The sequence below is a fragment of the Stigmatopora argus genome, chromosome 2, assembly GCF_051989625.1.
Source record: "Stigmatopora argus isolate UIUO_Sarg chromosome 2, RoL_Sarg_1.0, whole genome shotgun sequence".
Lineage (NCBI taxonomy): Eukaryota > Metazoa > Chordata > Actinopteri > Syngnathiformes > Syngnathidae > Stigmatopora > Stigmatopora argus.
Window position 1 is genome coordinate 2,963,918 of NC_135388.1, and position 21,901 is coordinate 2,985,818.

General features: G+C 40.2%; 3 protein-coding genes and 1 long non-coding RNA gene across 5 annotated transcripts in view; 3 read left to right on the forward strand and 1 right to left on the reverse strand.

Moving 5' to 3' along the window:
- The first annotated feature begins 163 nt into the window (after positions 1-163).
- On the forward strand, positions 164-10,824 carry pdpr (pyruvate dehydrogenase phosphatase regulatory subunit). 2 transcript variants are annotated; one of them, XM_077592551.1, is made up of 19 exons: positions 164-275; positions 1,371-1,660; positions 2,209-2,342; positions 2,409-2,490; positions 2,897-3,060; positions 3,135-3,256; positions 4,036-4,153; positions 4,272-4,421; positions 5,221-5,413; positions 5,599-5,723; positions 6,296-6,451; positions 6,543-6,676; positions 7,008-7,156; positions 7,475-7,587; positions 8,114-8,208; positions 8,277-8,366; positions 8,469-8,651; positions 9,462-9,867; positions 9,951-10,824. In XM_077592551.1, the coding sequence occupies exons 2-19, from the start codon at positions 1,389-1,391 to the stop codon at positions 9,953-9,955; spliced, it is 2,691 nt and encodes an 896-aa protein (XP_077448677.1). In that variant the 5' UTR covers positions 164-275; positions 1,371-1,388; the 3' UTR covers positions 9,956-10,824. The 2 variants fall into 2 exon arrangements, with proteins under 2 accessions (XP_077448677.1, XP_077448669.1); XM_077592543.1 differs by having other exon boundaries at positions 9,462-10,824.
- Positions 10,752-12,389, reverse strand: mrps11 (mitochondrial ribosomal protein S11). The gene is made up of 6 exons (XM_077592564.1): positions 12,171-12,389; positions 11,956-12,042; positions 11,768-11,866; positions 11,446-11,575; positions 11,298-11,363; positions 10,752-11,027 (listed from the first exon to the last, which is right to left on the reverse strand). Exons 1-6 carry the CDS (start codon positions 12,245-12,247, stop codon positions 10,920-10,922), a joined length of 567 nt encoding a protein of 188 aa, XP_077448690.1. The 5' UTR covers positions 12,248-12,389; the 3' UTR covers positions 10,752-10,919.
- A 261-nt stretch (positions 12,390-12,650) lies between these two features.
- On the forward strand, positions 12,651-15,503 carry mrpl46 (mitochondrial ribosomal protein L46). Its single transcript, XM_077589816.1, has 4 exons — positions 12,651-12,941; positions 13,230-13,434; positions 13,867-14,037; positions 15,150-15,503. The coding sequence occupies exons 1-4, from the start codon at positions 12,681-12,683 to the stop codon at positions 15,398-15,400; spliced, it is 888 nt and encodes a 295-aa protein (XP_077445942.1). The 5' UTR covers positions 12,651-12,680; the 3' UTR covers positions 15,401-15,503.
- Positions 15,504-16,242: 739 nt separating this feature from the next.
- LOC144092147 (uncharacterized) overlaps positions 16,243-21,901 on the forward strand; it is a 44,374-nt gene continuing 38,715 nt past the window's right edge. The window contains exon 1 of the long non-coding RNA XR_013305986.1: positions 16,243-16,347. This is a non-coding gene — a long non-coding RNA (uncharacterized LOC144092147). The remainder of the gene's footprint in view (positions 16,348-21,901) is intronic.

A 21,901-nucleotide genomic window follows, 5' to 3' on the forward strand; every position in this document is an offset into this window, starting at 1 on the left:
CGATGCCTATTAAAGGAAATCTACTAATCTCATAAAAATAAAAAAGAAACAATAATAGCCTCGTTTCTTCCGATAAAATGAAAGAACATATTTTGGTCATTGCCTTTCAAAACAAACCTGCCCTGCTACTTTTATTTTGGAAATCTACTCAGAAGTAGCATCTGGCAATACATCCGTACGCTTAATCGCTTTGACTTGGGACCCAAACAAAACAAGTCGGTACCCCCGGATTTATGTATTTTGACGCTGCAAATCAACTACGGCTGAACTGGTAGGTAAGTAAAAACGTATAAAACTACAAAACAAGGACAACCACTCTTCTTCACTTTGTTGACATTCAGATACTTCCTCCTTCGACATTGTTTGCTAGCTTTCGTTAGCATTAGCCCAAAGCGCTATCTGCCACTGTGACGACCCTCACCATCACACCAAGTGGTTCAAATGACATTTTACTTGACAATTTTGGATATAATAGGATATTAAAAAATGTCTTTTTAAAATAATATATCCCGGATAAGTATTTAAGACCCAGCGCGAGTTCAATTTCGCTAGCTGTCAGCTGTCCAAAGCTGATCTTTGAGGAGAAGAGAAGTCAAGATTTGTGACACCTGAAGGACTTTTAGAAGTTAACTTGACCTAAAGCTATTTTTAAAATATTCCCTAATATATTGGGGTTCAACTAATTCGGGACCCAGCTTCCTAATTTTTTACTATGAAGTAAAAATTAGGAAAGCTCAGTGTTAGAATATATAATTAAAAATGTTGCATTTAAACCCCACTCTCAAAATAACTGGTGAAAATTTGGCTACAAATTTAGCAAGAACCAGAGTTGTAAATATATATATATATTTTATAATAAATGTATATAATTAAATATTTTGTATATTTCACCACCACTTTGCAGTATCTGCCTCTCTTTTGCATCCTTTTGCTAACACTAAACATTCAAAAACTGTTCAATGTTGTCCAAAACTAACATTAAAAGTGCAAAACTTTTCTACCTTTATAAAATAATATAAAACTTAAATTGTTCCCATACCTAAACATGACTCACGTCTTTAAAATGATGAAAAAGCAACAACTATTTATTAATTATTACAATAAAAAAAAATAAAAAATGAATGACCGTATTTACCGGACTATAAGGTGCAACTAAAAGTCATATATTTTCTCCAAAACCGCCATTGTGCCTTATAGTTAATAAACTCTATCTAATTCATATATAACAAACCTCCAGACCACAATTACTACTAATACCACCACCACTACTACTATCTCGTTTTATAATCCGGTGCAGGCAAATGTGGTAAATGTTAAAATTGATTGATGAGTATGAAAGAATGTTTTTTTTCTGTGTTTTGTTTTTCTAGTAGAGAGAAACCACAGCCATGTGCAGCTGCGTGCGGAGCTCCAGGGCTCTGCCGCCTGCCCTTCTCCCCAGGTTGCTGCTGCCACACATTGGCTACCTGTCCTCCGCTGGCAGGGGTCTGCGGACATCCACCAACTGCATCCAGACGGTGAATCCGGACACATCTCAGCTGCTCCCGCTGCCTAGCCAAGCCCGCGTGGTTATCTGCGGCGGGGGCATCGTTGGGACTTCGGTGGCGTATCACCTGGCTAAGATGGGTTGGACTGATATTGTCCTCCTGGAGCAGGGCAGGTATGCCATGTCCTACAAAATTAATCAGTTTTCTTGGATTACCGCATTGGCCCGAATATAAGACGATGGTTTTTTTGCATCGCAATAAGACTGAAAAAGTTTTGGTCGGCTTACATTCGGGGTCAAGACATTGTACCTATTCACAACACTAGATGGCGGCAGATATCTTGAAAGCAAATGCTGAACACTTTGATGGTTAATGCAGTTAATGTAATTTTGTTGTTTTATCAAAATCGATTGGTTAATTTTCATTTTGAAAAATCAGAAGCCATTCATTTACAAATGTGATTGCACTTTAGTTTACATATTTAAATGTTGAAATATTAACATGTGATAGACAGTTTTTGCATGATTTAATTGAGGCAAAATAGCATGCCTTTTCTCTCCAAAATATTGGTATTTGTTTCAGATGTACTGTCATTATTTTGTGTATAAAAATTTAATTTGGTGTTCAAAAAGTCTTTTTTCAAACTTGAGTCTTGAAAAAGAAGGTCGTCTTATATTCGGGCCAATACGTTTTTTGTGTTAACATTTTGTCTTACCGGCAGGCTAGGGGCGGGAACCACCAAACTATGCGCCGGCATCATCAGCGTGGCCAAGCCCATTTCCATCGAGTGCAAAATGGCCAATTATTCCAACTCTCTGTACCAGCAGCTCGAGCAGGAGACCGGCGTCAAGACGGGTACGTCGTCTGGATATCCAACCGGGTGTTCATCTTGCATTTTGAACTCCGTTTTGTGTCTTTCAGGCTACGTGCAAACTGGGTCGCTGTGTCTAGCGCAGCATCAGGACCGCTTCATTTCGCTGAAGCGCCTCGCGTCAAGACTCAAGTAAGATATTTTTATTATTTTTCCTAAGATTTTTCCTTCAAAGTAGCATATTTGTACCCCCTATTAAAACCATGAATATGGAGGTGAAAATTGTGAATTGGGGGGCGTCTTATACGCGAGAGATTGCAAAATTTAAAGATTTTAAGACAATTTTAAGGGTGTGGCTTATACGTAGCGGCGGCTTATATGCGGGAAAATATGGTATGTCGAACTTAAATTGTATTTTTTAAAAAAAATTTGCAGGACTCTGCAATGTTTTTTTTTTACAGAGTTGACCCTACTTTGCGATTTTTCGATTATCGTGGCCATGTCTGGTCTACATTAACCGCAATATTCGAGGGATTACTGTGATGTCATTTCAAAATTAACTTCAATGTCAGGCACTTGTGTTACTCTTTTTTTCTAGAGTGTTGGGGATAAGCTGCAACATTGTGAAGCCAAAAGATGTAGTCAAACTCCACCCCTTAGTAAACATTCACGACCTGGTGGGGGCGCTCCACTTGCCTACCGATGCTGTTGTTTCACCGCCAGATGTCAATCACGCACTGGCAGTGGGAGCAGCTGGACAAGGCACGGTATAGTATGTCTATTTTTTTACCAAACGCGAAGGCCTAATTTTTCTGCTTTTGTTTTTCTCCAATCAGGGGTTCAGATCCTTGAGAGAACCAGTGTTCAGCAGGTTCTGGTGGAGAAGGGCCACGTGGCGGCCGTGGAGACTGACCGGGGCTCCATTGAGTGTGAATATTTCGTTAATTGCGCTGGACAGGTAAAAAATTTTTTTTTTACATTATGTAGCGTATTTTCTCGCATATACGCCGTATTTGTCGATTAAAAAATGATGACTGAATCGAGGATACGACTTATATGCGCACAAATTAGACTTGACATGCTTGAAACTGCAAGGAGACAAAGACAAAACGCCATGACGCAAGACAATGCGGCCGATACGGTCATTTATTTCAAAATAGAGAAAAGATAAAGAGATAAAACGCTAAAGAAAAATTATTTTGACGTCTATGAATGTCATTCAAGGAAAAAAATAAACTGTATCTTGCATAAAATGTGCAAAAACTCACTTGTGCCTGGCGGAATAGGCGTCAGACATTTTTAAATGCAAGCTCTGTTTTAGCCAATCATAAACAAATATCTCACCACTCCTGACCTCCCAGTCAAAATGGATTGGACGTCCACCGCCGTCAATGGCATCTAGTGAGTTAAATGAGCGCCCCGTAAGGATACAAAAAAAATCTATATTTGTGCATGAAAGGCTTAAATAGGGGGGAAAACATAAGGAATAGTATACAGAAACAATTGAACATAGTTTATGCTACCTTGCTACAACTAGCATTACGCCCGAGAAGACCTAAATAAATATTATACTGTCAAAACTGTTCATTCCACCTGTCATAGAATTCACTAAACATTGCGTTCCACTTATAAATGTGTTTCTTTTGGTCTTCACATGATAACTTTCCATGCCGTCCCGCCACTATTGAAAGTCGTGCATCTTTACTCAGCTAAAATATATTTTATTTGTGGCTACAGTGGGCTTACGAGCTGGGTCAGGCGAGCGAAACCAAAGTCTCCGTCCCTCTGCATGGCTGCGAACACTTCTACCTCCTCACCAAACCCCTCCAGGCGGAACTCCTCGCTAACGCGCCAGGTCTCTCCCCTCACATTTGTATCGTGCTTATTTTAAATTTCCCAAAGCCAAATTGGACGCAGTGACCTTGACTTGAATCATCGCGTAAAGCCGAGGTACCACCGCGTGTGTCTTACAGTGGTATTCGACATGGACGGGAGGATATACGCTCGGCCGTGGCAGGGCGGCGTGCTGTCGGGGGGCTTCGAGAAGAACCCCAAGCCCATCTTTACGGAGGGACGCAATCAGCTGGAAATTCAGAACATGCAGGAGGACTGGGACCATTTTGGTGAGGGAAAACCTATTTGATAGGGGCAACTTGAAATATATTTAACACTGTACAAGTGGAGACTTTTTATAACAAGGTGCCACCATAGATCTGTTTTCTATGGAATACATATTATTTAAAAAAAGGCAACTACAGTAATACCTTGACATAACAGTGTCCCAACATACGAGAAATTTGAGATACAAGGAAAATTTCGAGTCAATTTTTGCCTTGAGATTTGAGAACATTTTGATATACAAGGCAAATTCCGAGTAAACTTTTGACTTGAGATATGAGAAATATTTGAGATACGAGGAAAATTTTGAGTCAATTTTTGCCTTGAGATACGAGGAAAGTTTTGAGTCAATTTTTGCTTTGAGATTTGAGAAAAATTTGAGATACGAGGAAAATTTCGGGTCAATTTTTGCCTTGAGATACGAGAAAAATTTGAGATATGAGGAATATTTCGAGTCAATTTTTGCCTTGAGATGCAAGAACATTTTGAGATACGAGGAAAATTAAGAGTCAATTTTTGCCTTGGGATACGACAAAAATTGTGAAAAAGGTGAATTATTTAATTAGAACAAATATAAAGATTTTTTTCCATTGTAATATCCTGTTTTTTGTGTTTATCAGAGGGTGGGAATGTATTAATTTGTATTTAGTTCATTTCTATGGGAAAAATTGACTTGAGATACAAGTGCATTGACATACGATCTCGATCCCGGAACGCATTAAGTTCGTTTCTCAAGGTATTACTGTATAGGACTTTTCTGTACAGTTTTTGGTTACTTAAAATGTTCACCTCTTCTCTGTTTAGAGCCTATGCTCAGCTCCCTGCTTAGAAGAATGCCTGGGCTGGAGTCGGCTGAGATCCAGCAGCTGGTCAACTGCCCAGAGTCCTTCACACCAGATATGCGTTGTCTCATGGGTGAAACGCCGGGCGTCTCGGGCTACTTCGTTCTGGCGGGCATGAACTCCTCGGGTCTGGCCTTCGCCGGAGGAGCTGGCAAGTGAGTAGAAAACAGGGCGTGGCCTTTCCTAACACAGTGCATAATGCTACTGTTAAATTCAAACAAGTTTATCGTGTTCTTTTTTTAAACAAAAGAGAACAGATATTTTCATTTTTGGCTGGTGCCACTTATACTCAAATATATACAAATATATGTAATCCATAATATTATAATATTTCATTTAGGTATCTAGCCGAGTGGATGACCTACGGTTACCCCAGCGCCAACGTGTGGCCCCTAGACATCAAGCGTTTTGGCAACCTGCAAAGCAGCCGCACATTTCTGCGACACCGCGTGATGGAAGTCATGCGTGAGTCCTTGTTTTGTTGTGGACAGCTACCTACCGTATTTTCTCGCATATAAGACGTATTTGTAACAAAAAAATGACTGAATTAAGGTTATGGCTTATATGCGCTCAAGACTTGCGAGACTCTTTTTCACCAATAGATATCGGCAAAGTAACATTTACTATTTGTTGGTTATTTTCTGTTTTGTAGTAAGAAAACAGCCATTACTGGATGAATTAATTCCTTATGATATTGACCCTAATAATGTGCTTTTGATTCATACAGTATCTCAGTATTTACAGTATTTTTCTCAAGATTTTACCTTCAAAGTAACGCATTTGTACTCCCTATTAAAACCATGAATATGGAGGTGAAAATTGTGAATCAGGAGGCGGCTTATACGTGAGAAATTGTAAAATTCAATGATTTTAATGCGATTTTAAGGGTGTGGCTTATACACGGGGGCATCTTATGTGAGTTAATATGGTAATTCACCCTTTTTTTCAACTGAAGGACAGTTAAATTTTTTTTCAATGTAATAAAAATAAAATAAAATAAAGTGTGTGTGCTTATGTGCATATTTGTGTGTACGCAGCGCTATTGTACCGACTAAAAGTTCCTCGCTGGGACTTCCAGACGGGACGGCAGCTGCGAACAAGTCCACTGTACGACAGGCTGGACACGCAGGGAGCTCGCTGGATGGAGAAACATGGCTTCGAAAGGCCAAAATACTTTGTTCCTCATGGCAAAGGTACACAAAATATCTAAAAATGCTGTCGGATATGTCTATATATACCGCATTTTTTTTTTCCTATTTCGCACATTCTCCTTCGCTCCTACAGATCTTCTGTCTCTGGCCCAGAGCAAGACCTTCTACAAGCCCGACTGGTTTGACATTGTCGGGGCGGAGGTCAAATCCTGCAAGGAGGCCGTCTGCGTTATTGACATGTCCTCCTTCACCAAGTTCGAACTCACTGTGAGTCTGCTTGGGATGTAGTAGTATGTATCTTTTGCTGACGGACTTCTTTAGAACCAAAAGACAATTGTTGCGCTATTTAAAAAAATCTCCTTTGAAAAATGGGTGTTTAACAAATAAAAGATTGGGTTTATACACCACCATAAAAAAATTCAACTCTTTACGTTGCACGGTTTGGACAAACGTAGCAAGAGAATCGTAACAGACACACACACACACACACATAAATCACGCTTTATAAGGCTTATAAAATTTTAAAAAAATCCTGGATCACCTTAGGTCGTGCCGGGGTAACTCACACTGTCTTCTGCTCTGTCCCTCTGTCCTTTAGTCCTCGGGTGACGAGGCTCTGGAACTACTGCAGCGTCTGTGCTCCAATGACTTGGACGTTCCGGTGGGACACATCGTCCACACGGGAATGCTGAATCAACAAGGAGGCTACGAGAACGACTGCAGCGTCGTTCGCATCAGCAAGAACAGGTTGAGGCATTCGTTTTAAAGTCTCACTGTAACCTCACAGAAGGCCCGGTGGATGATAGCGGGACTTACCGTATTATCTCGCATATTAGCCACCCCCGCGTATAAGCCGTACCCTTAAAATTGCCTTAAAATCATTGAATTTTAAAATGTCTCTCGTATAAGACGCCCCCTGATTCACAATTTCGCCTCCATATTCATGCGAGAAAATATTGTAACTGCCATTGCCGGTGAAACATGATCACTCGGTGCCAACCTTCCCAGATGAAATGGCTTGGACGTACAATGCATTACAATACTGACCTTCCCGTGTCTCTGCAGCTTCTTCGTCATCTCCCCGACAGACCAACAAGTCCACTGTTGGTCATGGATCAAGAAACACATGCCAAATGACCCACATCTCCACCTCGAGGACGTCAGCTGGAAGTACACAGGTAAAGCCACATCCCACTTAGAGGTAAAATCTTGAATCCGAGCCTGAACCCGACCCGAATTTCAAAATGTCAATCATTACTTCGGGTTCGGGTCGGGCTTTTCTCTCACTGAAAAAAAAAGTACTGTATTTTCACGACTATATGGCGCATCGCATTTAAAGGCGCAGTGTCACTAACGAGTGCTATTTCTGTATTTTACAAACACACAGGACGCACCGTTTTGACAAAATAACTATATATCCCAGCAGTCACTGTGCAGTACTTTTTCTACGGGGAAAATAGTAGAGGATGGTGTACCCTATCGACTGATTTATTTTATCGTGATAACAATTTTAGTATTGGTCCATTTATAAAGCGCACTGGATTATAGCACCCTGTCTATTTTGGAGAAAATGTAAGACTTAAGTGCGCCTTATAGTCGTGAAAATATGGTATACTAAACGACGTGTGGTCTCTGGGTTACTTAAAAAAAAAAACGTTAATAAATGTTTTTAAAAAAACAATAAGACACCATCTCTCGTTTCAGCTTTAAATCTCATTGGACCTCGTGCCATGGACGTTCTGGCAGAGCTGTCCTACGTTTCCATGACGCCAGATCATTTTCCCTCCATGTTCTGTAAGGTGGGTTAACATGGCTTCATTTTCAGTGTGTAAATGTAAAATGTTATCACGTCGTTGTGTGTTTACAGGAGATGAGCGTAGGCTACGCTAACGGCATCCGCGTGATGAGCATGACGCACACGGGCGAGCCGGGTTTTATGCTCTACATCCCCATCGAGGTCACCCAGCTTTGCAACTTTTATCGTTGCCGTCTAAGTTGACAGCTTTTAGTCCATTTCCCGCAAAATGACACGTCGTTTATGGTGTGTTCTTTTCCACAGTATGCACTGCACGTGTACAACGAGGTGATGTCGGTGGGTCAGAAGTACGGAATCCGCAACGCCGGATACTACGCGCTGCGCAGCCTACGCATTGAAAAGTTCTTTGCCTTCTGGGGACAAGACCTGGACGCCTTCACCACGCCGCTAGAGTGCGGACGGGAGTTCCGCGTTAAATTTGATAAGGTAGGCAAGACAATGGTGAATTATACCAAAATTGGCAAATACTATTATTTTTTTGTAGTTTACTACACCAGTTTTGACCAAACTACTAAATACGCATTTAGTATCAAAACCAGGGAAAATAAAAAAAATACTACAAATCTTCCGTTGTTTACTACACCATTTTTTTAACCAAGCTACTAAATACCCATTTAGTATCAAGACCAGGAAATAAAATAAATAAAAATCTTCCGTAGTTTACTATGCCAGTTTTTACCAAACTACTAAATACACATTTTCTATCAAAACAAGGGAAAAAATCAGGGACCATTTTTTTTTCAGACATTTACATGAAAAGAAAAAACTAAATTTTGAAAGATTTCATCATTTTAACTAACCATAATGATTAATTTTGAAACAGAACATCATGCTTCAAGCAGCTGATTCGAGAAATTCTTGTATTCTTGAAAAAGGGGACGAAAAATATTCCACTTCGTAACGTAAAAAATGTAAGGGGGTTAGCCGTTAGCACCTTATGTAGAATTTATTTTTTTTAAATCAGAATATCGCGGTTAATGTAGACCAGACATGGCTGTGATAATCGAAAAATCGCAAAGTAGGGTCACCCCTATAATAACTTTCATTTTTCAGTGCTGAGTCCTAGTACCAAAAGTGGATTTTCACATTTTTATGAACTTAAAAAAACAAATAATAATTAATAGCGGAAAAAAATCTTGAAGTCGTGAATTTGCGCTAAGTGAAGACGCGATAATCGAGGGATTACTGTAAACATATGCAAACCACAACTTAAATCTCTTTTTCTGGATTTGTCAGGACACCGACTTTGTGGGCCGCTCGGCCCTGCTGCAACAACGCCACGACGGCGTGCGTCGCCGCTTCGTCATGCTGGTCCTGGACGAACACGACACCGAGCTGGACCTGTGGCCCTGGTGGGGCGAGCCCATCTACTGCAACGGGATGCTGGCCGGCACCACCACCAGCAGCGCTTACAGCTACACTCTCGAGAAGCACGTGTGCCTGGGCTTCGTGTCGCCGCCCCCAGGACCCGACGGCCTGCCCGCCGCGATCACCCCGGATTTTATCACCCGAGGGGACTACGAGGTGGAAGTGGCCGGGCAGAGGTACCCGGCCAAGGCTAAGCTTTACCCCTTCAGCTCCCTTTTTAGCCAGCAGAACCAACGCAGACGCAAGGACGACTTGGAGCTCAGCAACCTGCAAGGCGAGTGATCTTGACGTCTCCGTCGCTTTAAGTTCAATACTTGAGGGACAAGTGGATAAAAAAGTCTGCCATCTTTTCATCAGTCTGACGTCCAAGTGCCTTGCGGGGGGCCGCGACCCATCTTTGACACGTCGGCGCTCTGCAGGTGATTCAAATTAAATACTTGCATGCCATTTTTATCTGTTCTTAAGTTGATTTTTTTTAAATCGGAGAAATATATTGGAATTTTAGCTGAGTGGTAACGTTTCAATAAGAAAAAATACCAATGTCACCATTTAAAATGCATTTTTCAATGTTGGGGTGACCTAAAAAAAATCAATTTTCTATGGGTTTAAAATGCCTCCCAAATTACATAAAGTTACCATGTGAAGTCTTAAATGTTAATTTTCAGATGAAAATGCTAAACATATGCAATATACTGTAGTTTTTTAATTCATACATCAAAATGTATATTTTACTTTCTTGGCTTTTGTCATGTAATGATGTTGTAAGGCCCAAATATCCTAATTTATTTCCCCTAAAATCACTTATAAATTTGCTTTTTTGTATATAACAAAATAGCCAAAATATACAAGGAACTCTTCCTAAACTATTCTGCTTAAATGCAGTAAAAAAAATGACGCCAGTGCTTAAATATCTTATTTTCATCACATCCTGTTTTACTGTGCAATATGTATGCCTGCCATGTCATCATTTTAATCATTGTAACATATCATTTTTAAATCTGGACTGTTTTGTTAATTTCTATGTCACTTATGAAGGGCTGACTTTGACATTGCTTACCATTTTACTGCACCTCGTGAATGAATACATGAAGTCTGACATCCAGAAATCTTGTCAAATACTATTTAAAGATTTACACAGAAGACAAACAACCCAAAACGTAGATTTTTGTTATTGTTGTTGTATTGGTAACAGTGCATCAAGTCATAATACAAATAAAAAAGTCACATATTGCGAGGTCGTGTTTGTCTTCTGATCAGCCGACTCCGCCCACTTGCTGTCCTGATGAAACTGAGCCAAAATGGCCTCACAAAAGATTTTGTCGTTGATCAGAGCCTTCGGGCTTTGCGCGGCCGACAGCCGTTGTGCGGCACGGGTGTGTTGTCACTAATGGAGACCACCTCGAGACCCCCCATGGTCAAGCCTTTGATAGCCGACTGCAATAAATACAAGCAAATATGAGATAGGTTGAAAATTACAAAAAAATAGATAGTCTGATATGAGACTGGCTAAAAATGACAAAATAAAACCAGATAAAATCTGATATAGTTATAAAACACATCTTAACCCCCAATTATACTATCAAGTCAATAGATATATTTTTTAAAGTTTCCTTGCTAATTGTCTGCTATTGGTATTGACTGAATTGGACATCCGGCGCTGTCAATGGCATCCGTTGGTCAAAAAAAAAAGTTAAGCTAACTCACCAAACGCCCCGGACCCAGACCTTTAACGAGAACGCGGACAAACGTCACCCCCTTGGCTGTAGCTTTCTGCTCGGAAGGATAAAAATGAAGATTGTAACAAAAAATTCAATGTAATATTGCAGATTAACAATGGCTAACGAATACGTACGGCCGCGGCAGCGATTGCGGCAGCCTGGGCAGCAACCGCCGTGGATCTCTTGCTGCCTTTGAAGCCTTCTGTCCCACAGGAAGCCCTGACCAAGGACTGGCCTTCACTGTCTGTCAGTTGGATGTGTGTGCTAGGGGGGTCAGGAGGGCCGTCCAATGTTACATGATATCACCAAACTTTGGTCGTCTTGTATTAACATTATATTATTTTTAACTTCAGTGCTGAGTAGAGAGTGGCATCCTCTGAATCCACGCTTTGATTTTTGGATTATCGCGGCCATGTCTGGTCTGCATTAACCGCGATATTCGAGGGATTACCGTACTTGTTATATGTAGCTTTGATATGCAGAACGTGCAACTCCTCAAACTTCTTTCCAGCCCACCGTAGTGGACTGTCTAGGCCGGGCATGGGGGGAAAATGGCTGTGGGGGACCAATTCACGTAATCAGTAACCAATTTGAGAAGAAATAATCATGTTCTCCATAATGTTATGAATGGAAATACAAGTTACCTGAAGTCTCTGGAGTCAGCTGATTCTTTGCTGGTCGTTGTCGTCTCTTGGAGCCTCACAGGGGCGCTTTGGAACGCCCTGCTGCTTCTAAATGCAATATGACATGCAACAATATTAATCGTATCTCATTATGTATTTATTACCTGACGCACACTTCTGTATTGTAGACGCTTGCTAAGATAACCGTTAGCATTCGGCATAAAAAAACGACTTACAATGTGATTCCGTTGGCGGCAGCTTTCCGGCAAGCGCCGTTTAAGGAGTTTAAGGCTGAACAAGTTAGTTTAAACATTTTCTACGTATTAAAACTTATTTAGCATTGTCTTAAAAACACCAGAAACGTGACATTGAGATCTCCGAGGAGTCTGTCAAAGATATCGTACATATAGGATATCTTAAAGCAGGGTCAGCAACGTGTGTAACCGACGGCCATCTTGCGTCAGTTTTTCAGTGAGTCTTCGCTTAAGTGGGGCCAGCAACCTGTGTAACTGACAGCCATCTTGTGTCAGATTTTCCGTGGCTCTTCGGTTTTGGTAAGTGATATTCTCCACTTTTTAGATTATTTACATCATTACACTCATAAAATTTCTTTACATTGTAGTAAATCATTCAAATAATTATAATGTGAAGAAATGTCACATTGAACTATTTGTGTCTTCGTGCTTTACGAGTCGTTTGTAGTTGGGGATGTTGTTTTCCGGAAGACCCTAAACGTTACACAAAAGATGGCGGCTCCCTGTGGAAGGGTGGCAAGTCGGCCTCTTATATGTTTTCTTTCACGTTATGAAAGGAACCCGGTAGCTAATTGTGTATTTCGTTATTTTTCCAGCAGTTCTTCATGCCGGGCAATTTTGCGGAGGAAAATAGCCCCAGAAACACCGCGTTCCCCGTGGAATCTGATGGCTGCCGTGTGTTTGCAGCGTCTGCCGGTCATTTCGGCTGATTTGAGTCCAATAGAGCAACGCTTTGCTCGGATGATGCAGCAGGTGCGTCTAATATACTACAATATACAAAAATGCAATTATTATTGTTATTATTTATGTTCTTTTGAATACAATAAAATCCTCAAATATTGAAAAATTTAAGATACCATTTATGTATGTACTGTTACATGATACCTCCACATTGAAAAAATATGAGACCCAGCCAACATGGCGGCCAGAAAAAAAGTGAACTTCCTAAAAATTAGGAAAATGGGTCTCTAACCCCTGATGTGTGTATTATAATACCATTACGTATTAGTGACTTGAACTTTTCCAAAACTATTTTGTCAGATGGAAATGGAGAAAAGCCTTCTTTCTGACCACGAGCTGCGTCTGATGGAGGACGCGGAGCGGCTGAGGAGGAAGCAGTCAGAAGAGGACGAAGACGATGACGACGACTACGAGCACAGGGAGCAAGATATCGTGCTGACGCAGGATCTGGAGGATGAGTGGGAACGCAAATTTAAGGAATTCCAGCCTGCCCCCAGGGTCACGGGTCAGGACAATACCATATACTCCTACTTTTACAACTTCTTTGTATCATTTTCTCAGTTTATTTTAGTGCAAACCAGCCTTAGTCATAACCTGCTTAAATGCGGGATTCTAAATATGAAAAAAAACATCTAAAAAAATCAAAATCACTCAATATTGGGCTTGAACTGGGAAAACAGCACCCTCGTGCGTCCAAACACGATGACATCCTGTCAGGGCACTGCGTCGGACTGCTGCCTACTAGTGGACACAAGCGCATGTGCACCCAACTTTTCTTTATTTCCCACCAAAACACATGTTAATAGCGATTCAGACCTGTTTTGTATGTCATATGGCAGAATGTATTTTTAAAAATCATTTATTATTGACTTAGTTGACAGTTGTCAAAAGTTTCCCCGATTGCCAAGTGACGCTGTCTTCGCTTATGGTCCTGCAGATGAGGTGGACAAGGACCTCGGCTCGTCATCACGTCTCCTGTCCGAGTCGTTGGTGCTGCTGTCCCAGCAACAGGTGGGAAGCGACAAGCTCTGGCTCCTGCCGCAGGCTCAGTGGAGCCCCGGAGAAACGTTGAGAGACACAGCCCAGAGGGCGCTCGCCTCCATCTCAGGTATTTGTGGTCTCAAAACACTGGTACCTCATTCGCCAGAGAAATAGACATTTAACGTTTTAAACCCCACACACACCAGGCCCCCGTCGTTCATTCATTCATTATCTGAACCGCTTATCTGCACAAGGCTCGCGGGGGGTGCTGGAGCCTATCCCAGCTGACTTAGGGCACCAGGCGGGGAGTACAAGGAGACAAAGGACAACCAATTATAGCTAGCGGCAATTTAGAGTGTTCAAGAAGCTAGCCTAGCATGCATGTTTAGTTCAGTGCCGAGTCCTATTAGCAAGAGTGGCTTCTGCTTACGAGTTTCAGCGTGGATTTTCACATTTTTATGAAATTGAAAAGTTATTAATAATATTTTTTTTCAAGTCATAAAAATGTGAAAATCCACGCTGAAACTGGTAAGTGGAAGCCACTCTAGCTGCTAGGACTCAGCATTGGGAAAAAATAAACAAACAAACAAATAAATAGATAAATAAATAAATACGTAAACATATACCTACATAAATACATACATAAATACTTAAATAAATACATAAATATATAAATAAACAAATAAATAAATACAGAAATAAACAAACAAATACATAAACAGATAAATAGATACATACATACATAAATAAATATATATATAAATAAATACATAAATAGACAAACAAATACATATCCAAATAAATAAATACATAAACAAACAAAAAAATACTTAAACAAATAAATATATATAAATAAATACATACATAAATATATAAATAAACAAGCAAACAAACACATAACCAAATAAATAAATACACAAATAAACAAACAAACATAAAAAATAAATAGATAAATAAATAAATAAATACATATATAAATAAACAAATAAATACCTAAATAAACAAACAGACAAATAAATACGCAAACAATTACAAACTAATAGCAGAAAAAAAATCGTAAAGTAGTGAATTCACAATAAGTGAAGTAGCGATAATCGAGGGATTACTGTACCCGTGCAATCCATGGTGTGATCTGAAAAAAACATTTTATACCAATTTTTACTCACAAATTATGAGTGCGCGTTATACTCGAATAAATATGGTAATTTGATACATTTTTTGGACTTGATCCTTTGGCAGAGCCTGCCCTGGAGGCCACCTTCCTGGGCCCGGCGCCGTGTGGCGTGTACAAGTACAAGCTGCCCAGTGCCACGCGCAGCAGCACGTCGGTGGGGGCCAAGATCTTCTTCTTCAAAGCCTTCGTGACACGTGACGCCGCATCCAAAGCCGAGCCCAACGGCCCCCTCATGTGGCTGAGCAAACACGAACTGCAGCGCTTCCTCAAGCCGGCCTACGGGACCAAAGTGGAGAGCTTCGTCCTCGCCGTCTGAATCGAAAAATTGCCCACTTTGTTCGATAGTGCAGGTAGAGTTAATCTATGTATTTGTGCTGTCTTTCCTTGTATAAATAAAACATTTTTTTCCATATGCTAAATATTTACCCTGCTTGATTCTATTTTCTTTGCAAAGAAATGTTAAAAATTGATTTTAAAATGTTTTAAAATTATATTTCCATATGTACCTATTAATGACAGGTATATATATTTTTTAACCTAATTACTGTTTTGACATATGCAATATAATTTTAAAAAAAATACATAGAATGTTTTTTTTGGGGGGTGTTATTTAAAAAATAAATTTATTTTTATTATTATTTATTCATACAGTTTTATTTTTTGGTATTGTTATTGGAAAAATAATTTTCTTTTTAGTACAAATTAATTTGTATTTTTAAATGCTGATACGTTTATCAGCAAAGTATTCATATACAATATATAGTATATCTAATATTGAAGTAAATATTTTTAAACGATTACATTTTCTTTATGTAAAGTAATACTGTACCTTTAACTATTTTCGAATAATACCAACCTATTTCATTTACATGTAACCTAAAAATATTAAAATATATGATCCCAAATACTGCAATATTACTCCAATAAGAAAACTCAAGGAAAAATATCCATTTCATTTCCATTGTCCACGAGCGCGGATTCTTCAACGACCGTTAGATGTCAGTGTTGCTACACGAAATTCACGCGCATGCGTCAATTCCTATCGCGTGGTGACGTCTCACCTGTTGTCAATTGACTCTAAAACCAGCTTGCGTGCCGACACTGAAACTTGCACGCTCTACTCATCAGGCCAATCTGCATTTTTTGGAGTCACTTCTTCCTTTTTTTGTACTTTAAAAAAAATATAAAACACCTTCAAGACTTCCAGATGTCCGCCTGCCTGATTCCGATGGTGTTTAATGGAGATCTAACTCATGCACGAAGGTCAGACACACAAACAAATGCAACCAAACAAATGACCACGACCGCTATTTTGTTTTATTGTTGTTGTGTTCTTCCTGCCGACAAAGTACATTTGTACTAAAATGCTCGTTATTTTACAGCACAAAACGAATAACATCATAAAAAAAGAAAGAAAAAAAAACGCAAATAAATAAATAATAAATAAATAAAAATAAACGAATGTGTCGACAAAATTGCGTTCATTTTTTTTTAGTAACAAACATTATAACGGAAAAGGGATCCATTTACGTTGGCATTTGCACCAATAGTATATCACTACAATGTATTTTTTTAAAATTGTATTTAGTTCTTTTTCTGTACTGTGTAACCTCAAGGGTCACGGGGTGCTGGAGCCTATCTCATCTGACCTTTTTGGAAGAAGAAACCTGTTGTAAAATGTGTAGTCGATTCAAAAGTCACTCTAGTTTGCCCATTTGTATTCAAGATAACTCACGGATCAATAAAGGGATGATCATCAAACTAGCATTATATGTACGTAATATGATAATACATTTTAACACCGAAACGCTAAAGCTTTAACCTTGGTTTTATACTCTCCCCCTAACCACACCCACTTTACACCCCAGAGAGGGAGGGGCCCGGTAGCAGCCATTAAGCTCCACCCCTGAACACGATATTTTCATAAAATCCGATGAGATACATTTATACCAAAGTGGCGAAAAACAAGGCAATAGGCTTAGCCACAGGCTTGGCTAACAGACGCTAGGAGTAGGGGGTGACACGATAGCCGCTGCGATGCCATCGTTTCCGTCCATCTGAAGCTCTGGGCTGACATTCTCTCATGCGGGGAAGGCAACTGTGCTTCTTTCACAATCACATTCTCCTCCTTTTTGCTTTGATAAACGTTTGTTTCTCAGCAAGTTGCTAATCAAGTACAAATTAGGGGAAACAACCTAACCCATTTCCATCAGATTTGTTAGGAAGAGCAATGAAAGAAATGTACCATTTCTTTTAGTCATTTTACTAACCGCTTATCCTCACAAGGCTTGCGGGGGGTGACGGAGCCTATCCCAGTTGACACCCTGAATCGGTGGCTAGCCAATCACAGGGCCCAAGGAGACTCAGGACAGTTAATTTAGAGTGTTCAACAAGCTAGCCGAGCGTGTTTTTGTAGTATGGGAGGAAACCGGAGTACCCGGAGAAAACCCACATGATTGTTTCTCAGCGAGTTGCCAATTAAGTACAAATTAGGGAAAAACAACCTAACCTATTTCCATTATATTGTTAGGAACAGCAACATTTCTTTTAGTCATTTTCCTAACCGCTTATCCTCACAAGGCTCGCGGGGGGTGATGGAGCCTATCCCAGTTGACATCCTGAATCGGTGGACAGCCAATCGCAGGGCCCAAGGAGACTCAGGACAGTTAATTTAGTGTTGAACTAGCTAGCCTAGCATGTTTTTGTACTATGGGAGGAAACTGGAGTACCCGGAGAAAACCCACACGTTTGTTTCTCAGCGAGTTGCTAATTACGTACAATTTAGGGAAAAGCGACCTAACCTATCCATGATCCTCGTTAAAGTAGCAATGCAAGAAATCTTAACATTTGATTCGTTTATTTCCGAAATGCTTATCCTGACAAGGTTTGCGGGGGGTGCTGGAGCATATCCCAGATAACTGTGGGCACAAGGCAGGGGACACCCTGAATCAGTGGCACTTCCCCACTTATTCATGTTGTTGAAGACTTATAATGTGACTATGACTATTTATCAATTATTTATTTAATGTTATTATTTATTGATTATTTATATGCTTGTTTGTTGTTGTTATTTATCCACTTTGTGGTGAAACTTTAAATCTCAATATACATGTCTAACAACAATAATTCAATTCAATTATAGCTAGGGACAATTTGTAGTGTTCAACAAGCTAGCCTAGCAACAAGATAGCTTAGCAACAAGCTTGCCTAGCATGCATGTTTTGGGGATATGGGAGGAAACCCAGAGTACCCGGAGAAACCCCACGCTTGCTTAAGAACATGCAAACTCCAAACAGTGAGGACCAACCGGGTATCGAACCCTTGACCGCACAACTGCGAGGCAGACGCGCTATCCACTCGACCACCGGATCAACCTCATTTTTTGCTATTATTTAAAACATAAAAACAATATCACGCTCACGTCCTCCAGCACTTCGACGCAATCATTGGAAAAGTGCTTTTCAGCGTTTAAACAAAAAAAGCACTCAAATTGCCGCTCATTTGGAATGCAGGTGTGTGACTTGTACGCAAAAGTGCACCGTGGCGTCCACTGTCTATGCGTTTGGGTGTGTTTAATTGTGTTGTTGTTGTTGACGCCACACATTAAATCAAGCACCTCCATGTTTTATTCAGTTTGGAACGGGTAGCCAATGGTGCCGTGAGCAAAGTGCTCCACAATTTGTGCAGTGTGCGCACGCATGAGCCGGTGAGGAAGTAGCAGCTGTGTCCCCGACGACACTTTATCATCTTGGATATGCCTTTCACCTAAAAAAAAAATTAAATAAATAAATTATATATATATATATATATATATATATATATATATATATATATACACATAAATATATATACATAAATATATATACATAAATACATATATACATACAGTGGTACCTCGAGATACGAGCTTAATCCGTTCCGGAACTGAGCTCGTATGACGAGATTCTCGTAACTCGAGCGGACGTTTTCCATTGAAATGAATGGAAAACAAATGAATTCGTTCCAGCCCTCTGAAAAAACACCAAAAACAGGATATTTGATTGGGAAAATGTTTTATTTCTTCTAATTCACCATCTATTAACAAAGTAACACATAACTAGTGGTTTAATAGTAATAAAATGTGTTTAATCTAACTAAAATTGGGCAGATTTTGCCGACGGGAGACAGAGACGTTTGGGGGCGTGGTTCGTTTTTTTCCACGACAACGCACTCGTAAACGGAACAAACAAATTTAAATTAACTTGGATTAATATATACAGACACTCAAACATACGTTTAATGTAACTTTACACAAAACTGAATTCTAATTTTTTTGTAATCTTTTGTTACCTTCGTTTTTCGGGTTGGCGGTTTGCCACGCCTCCACCCTCACGTTCGCTATCGATGGACTGTTTGCTGTTGTATTGCCTTCAAAATTCATTTTTATTTTTTTTATTCTTCAATATGAACAATCACAAAGCAATTGAGAGTAACAAAAAACAACAACTTGAGTGTGAACATAGCCCAAAATACAAAAAATCCACAATATTTTTGTCTTGTCAAAAGAATATCAACAATCGCAGTAGACAGCTTATCTCACCCTGAAAAAAAGGAGAAAATAACTCATGCAAAGCGGCCCCTGTTGCTCACTTGAGAGTTTTTTTTGCCGCGAACAAAAGGAGCAGCGCAACAGATTCCCCACAACCAACCGACATCACTCCACTGACGAATATCATGACATGATCCCTCTTGGACTGTCTCACCCAATTAGAGTTTTTTTTACTCATTTTCAAGCACGATGTTTGCCTTCAAAGGCGATGACATCTGCCACAGCAAAAACCCACGCAAAGGAACATCCCGGTAGACGTCAGCTTTCGCGTTTTCAACTCTGAAATTGGATATTTGTCATCATGACGCCAAAATTGGGCTCAAATCAGTCGTTTTCGTGCCATTTTTTAAACAGAAAATCATATAACTGGGCATACAGACCACACTGAGGACCACTGTGAGCAACATCAGAAGTGCCCTGCATTTCTATTACCCATAAATGATCGAGTAGTAATAAAATTTAATGATTAATATCCAAAAATAAAACATGTTACTAGAAAATGCAAAAATCTGACTTCAATTTTATCTTATTTTTCAAGTCTAGCCTTCCCACTTCTCATTTTCATTCAAATGACTTTTCTGCTAAATATGTCGCTTGAGGTAGCCTAGCTTCCATTTAGTCCATATTTTTCCATCGAAAACTTGCTAACAACTTTAGCTTCGTAGCACGTTTTTTGAGAGTTGACCTTTTCCAATCGAAAATGAAGAGATTAAACCCAGTTTCACCGCTTGTTCTTCTATTTGCGCACACTCCAACTTAAAAGAAGTACAGTTTTATTTACTTTGATTTGAGGAGTCGACGTGCCACATTCACTTTAGCAGGGTTAGCATTAGCGGCACTTACCGTATTTTCTCGCATATACGCCGTATTTGTCGCTTAAAAAAAAAGATGACTGGCTTATATGCGCACAAATTAGACGTGACATGCACGAAACGCCATAACGCGAGACAAAGCGGCCAAGCTAGGGATGACAAACGAGACCGCTACGGACACACTTCCTGGTTGTATTGCTCACATGACTTCCTTTTTGAATTTGTCTACGTGCAGGCAACACCCTTTCGAAATGTCCAATCCAGAAGACAATCCTTTCAATTTATACAGTATCTCAGAAATACCACGTGCGATAATTTTTCTCAAGATTTTCCCTTCAAAGTAACACATTTGTACACCCTATTAAAACCATGAATATGGAGGTGAAAATTGTGAATCAGGGTGCGGCTTATACGTGAGAAATCGTAAAATTCAACGATTTTGAGGCAATTTTAAGGGTGTGACTTATATGCGAAGCCGGCTAATATGCGAGAAAATACGGTAATTCCATTGCAATATACTTTGTAGTGCAGTTTATAGGGAATTTTGGTAACCATGCTTCTGGGCTCCATCTAAATATTCTTGCTGTTTTTTTCCCAGTTAAACCACCCTTGAAGCAATACACACTAAAACACACACACACTGGCACACACATAGCATTAGTTCACACTGCGCCTGGAAGCGAGACCTCCGGCTCGCGGGGGCCACACGTCCCCCTCCCTCGCCCGGATCTGCCACCTCCTTCGCGTCACCCGGCGGCTTCGACCCCGGGAGCTGTCAATCGCGTCTGCGGGTGTGTGGGTAGAGAGGAAGATGGTCGGGGGCGCCAATGGACAGCGCCAGGGTGAAGGTCAGATCCTGCCGCGCCGTAATATGGCACGGTGGCCGACCCCCGACTCTTTTCTATCAATCAACGCCAAACCAGAACATATTTGCCTCGTCCCATTGGTTGCCGGTCAGCGGCCCCGCCCCCGGGGTCAACGTTGGGGGTCGTTCCAGAGAAGGATTGGGCTTCAAAGTTCTGGAAATTGAAAGCATTTGAATTATTTTAGATCGCGTGATGGTCACAGATGGAGCAATTTTGGGGAAATGATTTAATTGATTTCTGTGATTGGCTGGCCACCAATTCAGGGGGTTCATAGGGTAGGCTCCAGCACCCCCCCTGATCCTTGTGAGGATAAGCGTTATGGACAATGAATATAATGAATATACTTGGAAGGATCGTTGCGATTTAGTTGCATGCAGCAGGGTGACAAATCCATATTTGTTTAATTTTGTTAAAAACATTAAAAAATAAAATTAAAATAAAGTGTTCCATGAAGTGAAATTATTTCAGACTCAAAATGTGATAACATTTTTGAAAAACTTTTCGACTTGTGATTCACTGCTTTTGTCTTCTATTGCTAAAAAGGTTATGCT